Below are 18009 nucleotides of genomic sequence, written 5' to 3' on the forward strand. Positions count from 1 at the left end.
TTCCTTACAGTCTCCATGTGGCTGCCTAACAACCTTGAAATTTCATACAGATCCTATCTTCATGAGACTGCAGTCACTGTGGATCCATGACATTCTCCATGGTTGGTACAAGTATGAGAATAAAATATATAGCGAGGGGTGCCCTCTAGTGGACAAATCGCTTGATGCCACCAAATCTAATTTCCTGACCACGAACGGGTTTGAATTCTTTTAGGAATTACATCTTTAATTATTCTAGGAATAGCAGAGGAGAGCCTGCATTTCAGTGGAAATTCACTTAAGCACTAGCACGTTCAAATTAACGTCTCATTAACAACACAGAGAGCGGTTGTGACCATTATATCTATCCTTATAAAGTTACCAGTTAACAACATAATAGAAGAGGTCAAGTTGGCATGTATTGAGACAGGATAGGTCCGAGCGATGCTTACCTGTAGTGTTGATCATGCTCTTGGGTGCAGCCGATGTAGCGGCGAAGATGTTTGGGGTGCTAGCAGAGGTCAGGGCACTGCTGGAGCCAGAACTGCCCAATGTGTTAACCGTCAGGCCCGACACAGGCTTCTTGGCCTGTACCACCACACTCCTGCAGGAGGAAGGAGAGAAAGTGTACACAATCTATTGATGCACTGGAAAACTGTTCCCATAGCCTGGTGAGAACAAGGCCCTGGGGTCGGCAGATGTGTAACCAAACAGAGTGGATTTTACCAAGCACTTCCCAAAAGGGGGCAAGTGAACTACACAGGCTTCCAGACTCCGTAAGAGTGAAAGGAAACATCTAACAAAGCAAAATAAAACAGTTCACCTGAAACAATAAATACACGATTGCTTGTGAAATTAGTTGATTAGGCCGAAGGGAGATTGACGGCAGTTTTCCACAGTCCAGTCAGACTGGATGAAAGTGGCCAGACTGCACAGGTCCCAGTGCCATGGCCAGGGGAAACCAGCAGGAAAAGTAAACATCCTGCTGTCCTGCCGATCTTACGCAAGGAGAGCTCAAGGCAAACAAACAATAAAATCAAAAGCAGTGGCTGCTGGGTTTTGGGTATGTTTCTCTTTTCTGCTGTTTGTCCAGTGCTGTGCCTCGACATAATGTCAAACTCAGAGAGGAATTCATCAAGAGAGATTTTCCAGGAGCGTCACCAAATGTTGCTGTTGCTATAGCGGGGCAGTCTTGAGGTTCTCACCTTAGAAAACCTTATGGGTTATTTGTACTGTGCAATATATTTACATGTCCCCAGTCTAGCTCACTATATTGGAAGAAATATAAATATCAAATATTATTAAATTATAAAAACATTAAATTAAAATTTGATAGATCATAATACTCGACTTTCTTTAATAACAATTAGCGCTGTCAAATCGATTAATCACACCTAACATAAGTTTTTGTTTATGTGTGTATAATATATACATATATATACAGTATACACACACATACTGTATGTGACCCTGGATCACAAAACCAGGGTATTAATATACCCAATAGCCAACAATACATTGTATGGGTCAAAATTATCAATTTTTCTTTTATGCCAAAAATCATTAGGATATTAAGTAAAGATCATGTTCTTCCTACCATAATTTAGGAATTTATTTCCTACCGTAAATATATAAACAATATATATATGCACCCTCAGATTCCAGATTTTCAAATAGTTGTATCTCGGCCAAATATTGTCCTATTCTAACAAACCATACATCAATGGAAAGCTTATTGGAAATTGACCCATGTGACTGGTTTTGTGGTCCAGGGTCACATAAACAAAAACTTATGTTAGAAACAATTAAATGATTTGACAGCACTAATAACAATATCACAAATAAATTAACACAGAAGTTAATTTTATTAGGAAATATTGGCATTACTATTAAATAAATAAAATGTAATTAAAAAGCATTTTATTCGATTTCTTTAAACACGAATTCACACAGAGGTGAATTTAAAATAATTTAAGTAGTGCAATAAATGAATAAATACATATATGTACAGTGGGGAGAACAAGTATTTGATACACTGCTGATTTTGCAGGTTTTCCTACTTACAAAGCATGTAGAGGTCTGTAATTTTTATCATAGGTACACTTCAACTGTGAGAGACTGAATCTAAAACAAAAATCCAGAAAATCACATTGTATGATTTTTAAATAATTAATTTGCATTTTATTGCATGACATAAGTATTTGATCACCTACCAACCAGTAAGAATTCCAGCTCTCACAGACCTGTTAGTTTTTCTTTAAGAAGCCCTCCTGTTCTCCACTCATTACCTGTATTAACTGCACCTGTTTGAACTCGTTACCTGTATAAAAGACACCTGTCCACACACTCAATCAAACAGACTCCAACCTCTCCACAATGGCCAAGACCAGAGAGCTAAGGACATCAGTGACACAATTGTAGACCTGCACAAGGCTGGGATGGGCTACAGGACAATAGGCAAGCAGCTTGGTGAGAAGGCAACAACTGTTGGCGCAATTATTAGAAAATGGAAGAAGTTCAAGATGACGGTCAATCTCCCTCGGTCTGGGGCACCATGCAAGATCTCACCTCGTGGGGCATCAATGATCATGAGGAAGGTACACAGAACTACACAGCAGGACCTGGTCAATGACCTGAAAAGAGCTGGGACCACAGTCTCAAAGAAAACCATTAGTAACACTACGCCGTCATGGATTAAAATCCTGCAGCGCATGCAAGGTCCCCCTGCTCAAGCCAGCGCATGTCCAGGCCCGTCTGAAGTTTGCCAATTACCATCTGGATGATCCAGAGGAGGAATGGGAGAAGGTCATGTGGTCTGATGAGACAAAAATAGAGCTTTTTGGTCTAAACTCCACTCGCCGTATTTGGAGGAAGAAGAAGGATGAGTACAACCCCAAGAACACCATCCCAGCCGTGAAGCATGGAGGTGGAAACATCATTCTTTAGGGATGCTTTTCTGCAAAGGGGACAGGACGACTGCACCGTATTGAGGGGAGGATGACCGGGGCCATGTATCGCGAGATCTTGGCCAACAACCTCCTTCCCTCAGTAAGAGCATTGAAGATGGGTCGTGGATGGGTCTACTAGCATGACAACGACCCGAAACACACAGCCAGGGCAACTAAGGAGTGGCTCGGTAAGAAGCATCTCAAGGTCCTGGAGTGGCCTAGCCAGTCTCCAGACCTGAACCCAATAGAAAATCTTTGGAGGGAGCTTAAAGTCTGTATTGCCCCGCGACAGCCCCGAAACCTGAAGGTTCTGGAGAAGGTCTGTATGGAGGAGTGGGCCAAAATCCCTGCTGCAGTGTGTACAAACCTGGTCAAGAACTACAGGAAACGTATGATCTCTGTAATTGCAAACAAAGGTTTCTGTACCAAATATTAAGTTCTGCTTTTCTGATGCATCAAATACTTATGTCATGCAATAAAATGCAAATTAATTACTTAAAAATTTGATTTTCTGAATTTTTGTTTTAGATTCCGTCACTCACAGTTGAAGAGTACAAATTAAAGACTTCTACATGCTTTGTAACTGGGAAAACCTGCAAAATCAGCAGTGTATCAAATTGTCCTCCCCACTATATCTGGTCTTCAACTATTTTTTTTTTTATTTTGATCTTGTTGTTTGCAATATTGATTTTATATATATATATATATATATATATATATATATATATATATATATATATATATATATATATATATATATATATATATATAAAAGCTAGTTCCTCAATGACATCATCATTCAGCAAGTAACATAATTTTGTTGGAAAACAACATCACAAAAGTCAGCAATGGACCTGATCAATTCTGTTAAATTTTGTGGTATTAGTTGGCTGGCATCAATCCTGTTAGGCATTATTCTAGCCTTTGTGAAAATAAAAATGTTAAAATTAATTAAAGTGCCTATAAGCAGGACGACACTGTCTGAAAGTTTAGAACATCCTTTTATAGAAATACTTCCTTAAACACACAAATTTATAGAGAGTACTTCAAAAGGCATGGCATAACAGCAATGACCTTCCTATAGCAGGAAATGGGGCAAAATGGCAAAAACCAGCAATCATCTTGTCATCCTTCTTTGACCCTCTCAACACTGGCCAGCTGCAATCTCTGAAAAGATAATTAAAGAAATAGTCTCTAAATATAGCTGCTAAACATATTAAATCATTAAAAAGGGACTAAATATACTAATCAACTTAATTATGCCTTCAAGAAATGAGATGTTTTTTTCCAGCTTATTTATGGACGAAGCAGAAAATCACATGGTTTCCAGAGGCAACGAGCTGAAAATAGCGCTGGAGACGAGCAGGATCACGAGTTCACATTAAACTCTTGACCTCGCCGATAATCTCCTGTATGTTTCCACAGACATTCCGGAGATTCACGGAAACCCACCTTAGCCCGATAGCAAAGAGCAGGAGAGGATTAGTTTGATATTATACACATGACAGAGTCAAGTGTTTTGGAGGATGGAATGATATTTTGTTTGTGTGTGCATCGGTCTGGTTTTCTTATCGCAACTTGACGTGGTCCGAGATGCTGGCTGATACAGAGTGTTTTTTTGGGTGATGTAGCGCAGGGCTGGTTCTAATGTCACCTGCTAAACCTCCTGATGCCGCACAATGTGACCTCAGAGCAGACACTGTACAGAGAGAGGATGGAGGCATTAGAGCACTTGTCTGGGACACTGCGACTCGTTCTCTTTAACGTGGTGGCGTGACACAGACGGTTTCTCTAAGATCGCATGCGAGGAAGCAAAAACAGTCTTTGACACGTGCTTCCCCTTAAGTACTACAAACAGAGAATTACAGACCCTTAAAATCATACATGTGTACCATTGTCTGACTTACGAGGGCTTATTCTTGCAGGTGCAAATATGTACTCTACCATTCAAAAGTTTATATCTTTTTTTTTCGTTTTTGAAAGTAGTCTCTTTTTTCTGGACTCAGGATTCTTTGAGGAATAGAAAGTTCAAAAGAACATCATTAATTAATTTTGTAAAATTCTAAATGTCTTTACTGTCACTTTTGATCAGATGTAATGCGTCCTTGCTGAAGAAAAGTATTAAATAATTTGTATTTAAATCATACTGACCCCAATCTTTTGGTTCAGTAGTGTAAAAGGGTTCTGGGATGTCATTCTGAAGCTTCTGACGGCATCTGGTCAGTATTTATGTTTATTTATCAAAAATAGCAGCCAGGACTTTCTGCAAAAACAGTCCTTTCGCATTCCACAGCAGAAAAAAGTCACACAATGGTGAAAAATACAAGTGAGTAATTGGTAAACAGTTCCATGCATATTTCATTACTTTGTGAAAACAACATCCAAATGCACTTTATCAGAATAATTGCTACTAACTATTAATAGTAATTCAATTAATATTCATTAAATAATGGTCTGGTTTCACAGACATGGCTTAGACTAAACCAGGATTAGGCCGTAGTTCAATTAGGGCATATAAGTAGCTTTTATAAACGTGCCAATGTTTCTTCTTGAGACAAAACAATGGTAGTGATATATTTTAAGATATGTCAGTGCATATCTTGCTTTCAGTTAAAACAGATCAAACACACATTTTAGTCTGGGACTAGGTTTAAGCCTTTGTCTGTGAAACCAGGGGTTAAAGTAATATGTGTAATATGGACATGTGATATGTCATTGTGCATTTAACACAGAATTACGAGTCAAATACTAATCCTAAATCTTAGTTTGCATTTGATCTGAACAGTTTTGAGCATAAAGATTAACAAAGCATGCTTACCCCCACCCCCCCCCGAGCATACAGTATTTATTACTCATAACATGTCGGCTTCTTGCAGGTATTTGACAGATAGAGTTGATAGTATTAGACTGATAAACAAGCTTCTAATAAAATATGAAAACTCCTCATGAATTATTCATTGGCTTGGGGCTTGTGAATGATGTATGAATTATCTGCTGCATATATTAATAATAGATTTTTTTTTAATTGACTTGCTTTGAATAAAGCATGGATCAATCTTGTGTAGACTATGAACATTGCAAATAGTTTGTTTTATTTGAAATGGCTTTTAGGATTACAAAGAGTACCGGGCTCATAAATGAACATTGATCATAATAATTAAATGTGTAGGTCTCATATAGCGCAAACTATATTGGTATCACTCGGTTTATAAGCATACCATCCACTGACACTGACCCATGTTAACATATTAAAGTGTTTCTGAACCAAACTCTTTGATTTGAATTGACTTTCAAAGCCAAAGCAAGTCCTTTATGATGGCAGCCCCATCTGCAAATACGGCTTCCTGCTTATTCAATACTAATTGAAAAAATTCACCTTTGGAAAGTCCCAGAAAGACGATGATGTCAGTCCTCATCACTCCTGTGTTTGAGCCTTTTTTTGATGTCACTCCCAATCTATTTAGGTTCTGACACACAATCGAAGAAGCCTGTCCACGTCTGGCATCTCATTTGGTGGCAGGTGGCAAACAATTAGACACAGCAATTTCAGGGCCGGCAGATGACATTAAAGCATGCAGGAGTGAGTGGTACGACCCGGCGTCAGCGGACAGCCTATGTGAAAGCATTTCAAAAATAATACACTCTGCCATGGCAACTCATTTCTGCCTGCCAGCCTCCATTAGGGTGCTGAGGGCTGAGGACGACAGGAGGGGAGCTGGGGGCGCATGGGGCGCTTCTGTTTAATCTGTCATCAACGCCCTGGAGACCCTCCCTAACACTCACAAACACATTTACACACACACCACCTTTACTACACACCTCATCTGTGGCGACTGCATGCATTACTGCGGATCCATTGTTCCGGTGACTCAATATCTAAGAAGGGAGAAGCACATTGTTTGGGCCTAATCTCACAGGATAAATACGTTTAAGTATTGGCACAAAGTCTAGTGCACATTGTAAGTTATTCTAGCTAAAAATCTGCCTAAATACCCAGGTAGGGGGGGACGTTCTTGCGATCATGTGCAACGTTCCCTAAAAGTTCTCCAAAGGTGACGAAAATCCTGAACCTTTACAGAACATTAGGGACGTTCCTATAACGACCTCTTTTGGTTTTAAAAGTGCTGCAGTTCAAGGTTCCTTATATGACTTTAAGAGGGACGTTTTATTTTGGTTATTTTATGGTCACATAAGAACGTTACAAAGAGGACATGTTGACGTTAACGGAACGTTTCCACATGGTCCTCTGTTGGTCATATAATAATGTTCTCGATATGACCGATTGGGGGATGTTCCATATTGGTTATTCTATGGTCACATACCTGTACTGTAACAACGTAACAGAGGACATTTGGGACGTTAACGGAACGCTTCCACATGGTCCTCTGTTGGTCATTTAATAACGTTCCCGATATGACTTTAGGGCAGTGGTTCTCAAAGTGTGGGGGGGCACAATGATACTGCGGGAATGGGGAATCATTCTTCTTCAGACCATTGACTTGTCACCGTTGGAACAAGCCTAACATATAAGTTGCTCGCCATAGAAAAGCACCTCTTCAGCGGACCGAATCACAAACTGCAATTGTGAACTCGCCTCTCTCCTGCTGTGCTTGTTCTGGTGAGAAAACCAACAAGAAGCTGAGCTTGTGACATGAGGCGCTGTCAAAAACAGTTATATATTTGCGCTTGTATATATTGTTTATACAAAGCATCAGTGAAATATTGAAATGTTTTTGTTTATTTAAATTAAAAGTTCTGTATTATGAACTTTCTTACTGTTACATGAAATAATGCCATTACAAAGTGAAACTGTTGCAGTTGGGGGGGGGGGCAGATTTATTGAAGCTATTGAAGGGGAGCGCTACGAAAAAAGTTTGAGAACCACTGCTTTGGGCAATGTTCCATACAACAATATTACTATTAGGGATGTAACCATACCAAAATTCCAGTAGTCCGTACCAATACCATTAAAATGTAACAGTTATTGGTACCAATTTCAGTACCACAGCAAGATCTGTTGGACCAATTAAAAAAAAAAAAAAAAAAAACTATTTGAAAAAAATATTAAATTAAATTCAATGAGTTTATTATTCATGATGGTAATCATTATAGGTAAATAATACATATAAACATTTAAAGGCTACATGCTGTTTAAAAGTAAAAAAAAAAAGTGATTAAATAAGCAACCCTCTACGCACAGCTAATAATAATAATACTATTTATTATTATTATTATTACATAGAGATGTAGCTAAATCCACAGTACAACAGTAGCCTAATATATTTGTCAGTTTCTTCAAATTAAACCACACTTTTATTTTGACGGGTTGCTGTGAAGACCTTTGAGTTTCTGTGTTTACAGTATATGACAATAGTTTTTTTTTTCTCCAATTAAACTGTAAAATGCTCATGAAGTGACACTCAGAGTGGCTCTGGAAATGAAGTTCATGCATTCATGTCTTCATATAGTGAGGCGGCAGAGGCTGAAAACACAGCGAGCGTCACACGTGTGCGTCTGCGCCATTCATTCACTCACACAAAGACAAGCAGAACATGCAGGATTCATATGTGACCCTAGATCACAAAACCAGTCATAAGTAGCATGTGTATATTTGTGGCAATAGCCAAAAATACATTGTATGGGTCAAGATTATTGATTTTTCTTTTATGCCAAAAATCATTAGGATATTAAGAAAAGATCATGTTCCATGAAGATATTTTGTCAATTTCCTACCGTAAATATATAAACCATTTATTTTTGTGAGTGAATGCAGCACAATCGCGAACATAAATGAACTTCTTTGAAGGAGATATTCTCAATGTTTAGATTTGTTTGCACCCTCAGATTCCAGATTTTCAAATAGTTGTATCTCGGCCAAATCCTATCATTATAAACCATACATCAACAGAAAGCTTTTTATTCAGCTTTCAGATGATGTATAAATCTCAATTTAAAAATTTTTACCCATGTGACTGGTTTTGTGGTCCAGGGTCACACACACACACACACACACACACACACACACACACACACACACACACACACACACATACATATATCTATATATATATATATATATATATATATATATATATATATATATATATATATATATAGGACAGCTCTTTGCTTTTACCCATCATGAGATGTGTCTTGTGTGACACCTTGGCAATGAGACCTTTTTGTAGGCCATCATTTGGGACTGAACCAGCTATTTAATTAATTAGTTTCATTAATTTCCACTGACAGGGGGCTGGATTGCTTTTTAATTACTGTAAGTTTTCAGCAGTTGTCTTGGCTTTCCATGCCTTTTTGTGCCTCCCTTTCTTCATGTGTTCAATACATTTTCCCTGTGTCATTTCACATTATTACACACAACTTAATTTCTGAACTTATTTTTGTTTGTTTCTTTGTATGTATGGCTTACTTGGGTTGTTACCAACATCTGGTGAAAATTTCATGTCAATAGCACCTTTGGAAATATATTTACTGAGAAAAATGATGACGTGTTCAATACTTATTTCCCCCGCTGTATAAACTTAGCCTGGCTAACGTCAGACCAAGTCTCATTTGAGACTTGGTCTGGGAACCACGTGTTCATTTTCTCGTATTTGAGGCGTGGTTTACGAATGCCCAGAGGCGTTTATTGGGCGCTATGAATGTCTATCAAATGCGCCTGTACGTAGCTCATAGCCAATCGCTTCAATTATACCAGATGACATATGTAGAGTGACAGAAATTCGACCAGGAAAAAGACAATGGGTCAAAGATTTATTTGTACACGATGGCGTTTAGCGAATATTACCGTTTGTGCAAGATAAACATGAGGGTAGAAGGTAATGTCGAGTCTGATGCCATGTTGGATCCATAGATATAAACAAACTGCTTCGGTGTCGTCATCGTCTTGCTGCTCCCTCCCCGTTCTGTGATTGGTTCCCTTTTTCAGGGGAAAATTTGGTCCATGGTGTCCAGACTGCCTAGCAGCGTGAATAAAATCGCGCTGCGAGCAAGGCAGTATGGGGAAACCCAGGCTAGTATAAACTCAGAATTGCGAGAGAAAAAAATGTTATAGGTTTAAATGTTACCTAAAATGTTATAGGTTTAAATATTATTTAATGCTGTAACCGTAGGGCTAATACTTTATGTCCCCTATGAACTGCATATGTGCATATTATGTAGACCTATTGTTTATGTCAAATTCATGTTTTTTAATAGCAGACTAATCATCGCAGATTTCATCAGTCCAGTATGTGGCATGCAACCTTATATACTGTACGTCTGCGTTTAGCTTCCAAGGGCGTCTTCAGCGACAGTATTCTATAAAAATGAAGACCATCTTTTTATTCATTCCGATTCTGACATCCAAAGGCACATCAAGATATTTTCTCTCTTATTCTGTGGATTTTACTGTGGTTGTCCTCTATTTGATACCACTGTTTTTCTGCCACCACAATGCGCGCACAGCTGGTCTATATCAAAAGTTACAAAAATGTATGTAAACATCATGTGCAAATACAAATGAGATCAGCCTGAACAAATCGCCAAGAGTGCAGTCAAAGAGTGAGACTTAGGCCTCGAAAACAGCGAAACCGTCTTCGCATCCAGCTGGAGATAACTTTTAGTGAACAGGTTATCATCAAAAATAAAAAAAATAAAAAGTTTCCATTTACACTATTTCTGTTTACATATGTTGATTTGAACAGCAACAGCTTTGCAGTGCAACTGAAGCCATGTGTTAAGAGCAGAGACTTATCACGGTGAGATTTTATCTGGCCTTGGAATGTAAACACACCACAAAACGCTCAAACACATCTCCGAGACATTTTCAAACACAGCAATTCTTCGTGAAAGAAAGTATGGGGAATTTAAGTGAGTTATGTCTTGCTTATGACCAAGAAAATCATTATGGCCATTCCTCAGGGGAAAGACTAATCTAAGAATTCATCATGGTTTGACCGAGATGTATCGTGTAGTGTTTAAAGGCACGGAAGGGATCGCATGCACACAGAAAAGGTCACGGTACTTTTAAGGGCCTTGTACGTATACATCTGCAGTAAATGGGCTACTGAAGTGCTATTGGTGACAAGAAACATTCAATCAAGATAAAGCCACATGATTTCACATTTGGCACCCATACTGTATATGTATATTGCTGCCCCCTGCTGGAGGTTCATTTAAATCCATTTTAACACAGATAAAGTACTTAGAATATCCCTGGTTTGATTCAAGTTGAGTTCAATCAACAGCTTTTGTAGTATAATGATGATTAACAGAAAATAGTGACAAACAAGATGTAAGGTGATACACTAACAGTTCAAGTGAATTGAGACAAAGTTGGAGGATTTAAAAGCATAAATGTAAAGTTTATAATTTTATAAAAGCAATTACATTAATTCCTCTGTTAAAATTAGTGTATTATTTGAGTTGTAAAGCTGTTTAAATCTTAATTTTTGAGTCGTTTCAGGGTTTTAGGGTTTATGCCATTGCACTGTCGTGGCGACAAAGTTGTAAAATTGAAATATAACATCACCCAGAAAAGTGTGTTTTTCACACTAAAATCATGTTAAAACGTTTACGCATTGTGGCTGTACTATTGAAACGGTGAGTATAGTAATGTTTACAAATTGGTCCCATTGACTTCCAAACTTCATAAACTCCTACCGGTAACCCAGATTTCTGTTGTTTTTTAAGAAAGGAGGTATGAGTAGAAATACATTTTTGAAATAAACTTTTTGCCAAAAATGCTGTGTATTGAACTTAACTTGTACTAAACCTGGAATACAGGGCATATACAGTGAGATGGTACAGTACCTGTCAAAGGAATGGAACTGCATGGGTAACATGGCTTGTGCTTCCCTCTTCATGGCCTGGTGGTCAGGGTAAGGCAGGCTGTCTGGCCCGCTCTCTGTGCTCTCCACGGGAGCAGCTACCAGGCTCTTCAGGATTTCCTTGACATTGATGCCTTTGTTGGACTGGCTGATGCTGGAGATAGATGAGGCGGGTTTGAGGTGCTCCACGATTGATGGCTCAATCAAGCATTCCTGTGACCTGGCCTCCGATGACAGGGTGCAGAACAGACCGCTCATGCCGTTCGGACCACCCATGGCGAGCTCCAGGTCGGCCCCGTTCATCACACTGGGTACCTGCTCGTCACCCAGTCCCGAGTCAGAGTGAGGGAAGGATGACTCCTGACGGGACTCCTCCAGCACACTAAGAGCTTCCTTGCGGCCTTCAGATAGGGCTGATGGGTACTCTGAAGGTCACATATCATAGTGAAGAGGATTAATAGAATGGAATGGAACAGAACAGAACAGAACAGAACAGAACAGAACAGAACAGAACAGAATAGAATAGAATAGAATAGAATAGAAATCAGAGATGATCCGTAGATGATCACTAGAATTTCTAGAATCTTTTTTTGTGACGACAGTGAAGGACGAGAGAGGACCAGGCCTATTTTACGTTGTGTTTTGTTTATGTTTGTGTTTAATAAACCAACATTTAAACAAAAGTAAAGTGGCAGCCCCTCACTGACGAATACTTATTTTTAAATAGGGCTGTCACGATATCTGATTTTTCACACCGTGGTTATAGTGGCTAAAAATATTCACCATAACAATATATCGCGATATCTTTAGAAACCTTGAAAAAAAAACTTTTTCAAATATGTTATCAGTCAAATTCATCCTTACATTGTTTATTTTGTGTTTCTGCTTTCTTTTTTTAGCCAATGAATCACACCATTGCATACAACAATTGAGATTCTGGCTTCTTTTGACACTCCATAACCCTTTGATGCACAACATGGGTCTAAAAAGACCCGACTGAGTTTTCATTTTCTATATCTTTGCAAGAAATTAATTTCATCATTCAGTATTCCAGGTATTCCTCAATTAAATTGTTTTAGATCATTAAAAATCCTAATTGAAATTTTTCATTTCTTACTTTTCGAATAAAAATCGTTTTTGTATCGCTACCCTTCTAATGCGCATCATGGGTCTAAAAAGACCCGTATTCATTTCCTATGTTATTTCAGTAATGGCTGAGTGTTTCTTTGCTGAATCTTTAAAATATATGTATTTTATCATTTGTTATTCCAGGTATTCATTAAATATCTTGTTTTTGATTTCCACAAATCATTATGTTTATGTTTTCTTTCTTACTTTATAAACAAACACAGTTTTTGTATTTCTACATTTTTTTTACATACATGGGTCTAAAAAGACCTGTATTCATTTCCTATGTTATTTCAGTAATGGCTGAGCGTTTCTTTGCTAAATCTTTAAAAGATATGTTTTTTTTTTCTTATTCCAGGTATTCATTAAATATTTTGTTTTTGATTTCCACAAATCATTATGTTAATGTTTCCTTTCTTACTTTAAAAACAAAGTTTTTTTTATTTCTACATCAATTTTACATACATGGGTCTGTACAAAAATGACCCATACAGAAACCTTTGATCTTGGCACATTTTTGCAAGTAGGAACACTTACTGCAGAATACTATTCACCTGCCACACATTTCACAACTCAACACAGCTGCTTTTGTATATTTGATGCAAGTCTGTAACTGTCATCCAATTACACATATTGTCAAGACACCCTCAACAGGTAAATTATTTATTTCTTAATATCTTTTTAATCTTTGTAAATCTTTTTTAAACGTTCAAGTTGTTAGTGGTTTCCTGCTAGTCATTACCTTTTTTTTAGTTTACATTTAAGTGTGAGCAGCTCTCTTCAGTTAAGGACACTTTTCTCTACTCCACTAAGTAGGCTAACAAAGAAATATAATGTATGTCACACAAAAAAAACCCCATTGAATTCCCACGACTTTATATCCCTTTTTTCTTTTAACATTGTAAAGGGCTCACATACTGTCCATTTATGCTAATTTTGGCCTTCAAAAACGTAATTTCTTTTTACATACACAAATAGAAGAGACACACTGAAACTGTAAAGAAAATAATATTAATATATATCTTAGCTGTCTGAGCGAAACCTATGTAAGCACTAAGATGGCAATTGGAGATGCTGCTGTACCAGTGTGATTTTATTTTGTTTGTTTGTTGTATTTTCTTTTATTTGATCACATTCACCACAATTCAATACAGTTACACAGTTCAATTTCAGTGTTATCAGTTATCTATGTGAATGCTATGTGAGACAAAGTGGCAAATAAACATTTCAAGTGTTAAATGTGTTGTCTAAATGACTGCTAAAATGATTAATTTGACAAAATGTTGTCTTTATTCTTTTGTTTTAACATGCTTGATAAGTAAATTTGATATAGTAACACAAAACCTAGAAAAAATTAAAATAATCATTTTTGGTAATTGAAAACAAGACATTTTTAATATTTATAAATCATGGAATTTATAGATCATGGAATATTAAATGCTTAAATAAATTGATCTCAAAAGATAAAAATAAAAAAAAAGTCCAGCCATGCATGAAATAACATAGGAAATGAATACAGGTCTTTTTAGACCCATGTTGTGCATTAGAAGGGGTTTCCATAGCTTGCGCATCAAAGTAATAACCAGGAGAGAGAAAACACTGTAAAGTTCAACCGTATTATAAATAAGCTTTAACAACACAACTAATACCTTAACCTGTTAACGTGCGTCCCCATTTGTAACCCATATCCAAGAAATGGCATACTCAAATAAAAAACATAGTTCATTAAGCCTTTGGACAAACATTGTAGAATCATTTAAAAAACATTTGGCAGCTTGTTGCCATATCATCAGAATTAATTAAGTCAATGATACAATTCTGAGATATTTGGAACATTTTTAAGATGCTTCTATGTGATTACATTTAGAGGAGACTAAGATGCTAACCGCGTTTAGCTTAGCACAGCGTTAAAATACAATTTATGAGAATAACAGCATATTTTACTTCAAAATCTTGTAATAGCGTCAGTCGAGTGATTGGAATAATCCTTCTGTGAAATGATGTGGCTTCTTATCACAGAATGAGGCAGAAATTATTATTTTATTGTATTCTGTGCAGTGATAAAGGCTATGTCAATAAGCATTGCATTATAAATATACATTATCCTTACGAAAATAACCAAGATGGCTTGAAGAACACAGATAAACGTTATACTGTCACAATGGTTGGTTAATTCTCTTTATTTTTATTCAGTCTGCATTTTATTCAACTGCAGCGATAGCTGGATGTCTGTCCATTTTAGGGTTTCCTGGAATGCCTCCTCCTTCCCTGAACTTTAACTTTGCTTAACTACCTATCTATCTATCTATCTATCTATCTATCTATCTATCTATCTATCTATCTATCTATCTATCTATCTATCTATCTATCTATCTATCTATCTATCTATCTATCTATCTATCTATCTATCTATCTATCTATCTATCTATCTATCTATCTATCTATCTATCTATCTATCAGACAAGACAACTCTGTCTCCAATCTCTTCCTGTTGTTCTCCAGATGTTGGGTAATATTCATCTAGAGGCTTTAGCAAGGTCACTGGGCCCGTTTCAGTCATGGAGCACGTCTGGATGCCGATTTGGGTGCAGACAATGGCCTGCTACATGCTGTTAGGAAAAAATCCCATCCATAGCCTTTCTTTCTTGAAATTTATGAGGGCGATGCAGCGTAGTGCCTCAGCCTCTATGATCCCATTCTCCTCTGGTGAATTGCTTTCCTAATGGGCACTGACAGATGGGGCTGGAAATAGCAGCGCTGCCCCTGCCTCTCCATGTTCATTCTTCATGGATCTTCTTTCTTTATACCCTTTTTTTTCTTTCTCACTCTATTTCTTTTCACTATACTTTCCCAAAAAAAAAAACTGCCTAAAATGAACACTAATTTCAAGTCATTTGATGCATCGATCAAACTACTGGACGTTTATCCAATTTTGTGAGCGATTTACAGACAAAGCCAGCAGTGATTTCCTTCAAGAATTTTGTAAGGACTGCATGTTTAATTTTATGCGGGATAATTAGTGGTGCTTATGAATAATAGATGTGGTAGGTGGCGAAGAGGAATGTTTTTGACATTAACTTGAAACTGAACCTGTGGAGACTTCTTTTTCTTTTTTTCAATATAATTTGTGTCTAGTATGACATATAAAAAAAACTACCTGGCTAATTAAAATACATTTGTAATGCAAATGAGCAATACAAACGAAGATGTTCAGCTTATTGTAAATATAAGTTAATAAGTGCATTAAGCTGCGTCAGCAAACAAAACATTAGCCACTACAACACCTGTGCTGGTGGGGGAATTTATCTCCTGCCGAATGCCTCTTCCTGATTGGCTGATAGACCTGACAGTCTCCCTCTGGGGTTCCAGGATGTCCCGGTACTTAGACACCATGAGCACTGAGATAAAATAGACAACAGCGAGAGCCAGGAACTGGGCCTGCTTACTATCATCCTGTGAAGCGCAACACAAAAGAACCAAAGGTAATGAAGAAGAGTCAACATGTGACTAGAACATGACATGAAAAGCAGAAATGCTACTCTGAACTGATTCTAATTCTGTTAACAGAGAGTTATATTACAGAGTATCATTTCAAAAATAAATGAATAAATAAAACTAAATAACAAAAATGCATTAAAATCTGGAATTCAAAATCATCTAATATTAACCTGGAAAAATAATATTATATTATATTATATTATATTATATTATATTATATTATATTATATTATATTATATTATATTATATTATATTATATTATATTATATTAAGTTCTAAAGGAAAAACAAGCAAAGAAACAAAATTTAATGATTTAAATTCTGTAATAACATTTTAGATTTCACGGTCTTTAATCATAAAGGCAAAATTGTGATGCTGACCATGTGAACAAAAAGACTTAAAGACTTGTATTAAAGCGAACAAGGTAATTCTAGAACAATCTTGAAACTGCGGGATACACATAGGCCTACACACTTTCAAGGGACATTCGAGGACCATTTGACATTAACTCACAACGTCACGAAAGACAGCCGCTCGCAGACGGTTGATGTCCACGTCTTGCAGAAGTCGGTCCGGGTCCTTAATTGGAGAAACATTACTTGGAAAATTTTCTATGGTGGTCTAAGGCAAGAAAAGCAGATATTTAAAACAGATATTTAACACTTTAAACAGTTCTCACATTCCAGATCTCATTTACACATTCACACCGTGCCCACAGCACCAAATCACACATAACGTGACAATGTTACTTTGTGTGGGGAAAAAAAAATAAAAATGTATTTCATAATAAAAAAAAAAAACTGTAAAAGTCTTAAACCTAATTTAAGATATGGTGTCATAAATGTTATACATTTAAGATAAATATAAAATAAATATAATATATTATAGATCACTTTACGCATATATAAAACACTTATAACATGAAAACGTTACTCTAATTGCATTGTTTTTTCTATTACAGAAATTGTGTCGTGCCTGCCTGCAGTGTAACAGTGTGTGTAGTAAACTGGGTACCTTGCTGGCCGTGGACACACTTTGCAGGCCCTCCTGAGACTTACTGGAGGAAAGAGAGGACTTCAGACTTCTGTCCCTCTGACGCTGGCGACACTCTAAACAGTTCCTCACGGCCACACAACATACTGAGACAGAGAGAAAGAAAGAGCACGACATACTGTATAAATGTGGAAAAGTGGAAAAAGAGAGTTACTAGAAAAAAGTAATCTGATTACGTAACTCGCGTTACCCAACACTGGAGACAACCCTGCTTATACCTTATTGCTGCAATGAGTTTTTAAATAAGCCTGTTGCTCTTTTTTCCTGCATAGCACCAAAACTGATAAATTGTCTAAAGAAGAAAGTCAAAGTTGGTTGGAAGAGTCTTTTGGAAATTTATGCTGAACTAGGGCTGAGTCATATCATGATATTTGAAGAAATATCGTAGTCTCATGCTACAGTGTATTCTATCAGTTGCAGTTCTGGCACCTCCGTCCCAACATACTGTACAATGTGACGTACATTCACATCACATATTAACGCAGAGGTCGAGTTACACTCACGGGATACTGCAATTCACAAAAGTTCATTATTTATATGTGCTTTAAAGCCTTGCCGGTTAATCATTTCATTC

At 37.1% G+C, this 18009-nt stretch overlaps 1 protein-coding gene across 1 annotated transcript in view; it reads right to left on the bottom strand.

Annotated features, from left to right (window-relative positions):
- Nucleotides 1–18009, bottom strand: part of nbeab (neurobeachin b) — a 298682-nt gene that overhangs the window by 140402 nt on the left and 140271 nt on the right. The window contains exons 27-31 of the mRNA XM_081369689.1: nt 17397–17521; nt 16896–17003; nt 16168–16336; nt 11739–12180; nt 432–583 (exon numbers count right to left, since the gene is read on the bottom strand). Coding sequence (XP_081225815.1) covers nt 432–583; nt 11739–12180; nt 16168–16336; nt 16896–17003; nt 17397–17521 — 996 coding nt within the window. The remainder of the gene's footprint in view (nt 1–431; nt 584–11738; nt 12181–16167; nt 16337–16895; nt 17004–17396; nt 17522–18009) is intronic.

Source organism: Scardinius erythrophthalmus (genome assembly GCF_964197995.2).
Source record: "Scardinius erythrophthalmus genome assembly, chromosome: 7".
NCBI classification, from domain to species: domain Eukaryota; kingdom Metazoa; phylum Chordata; class Actinopteri; order Cypriniformes; family Leuciscidae; genus Scardinius; species Scardinius erythrophthalmus.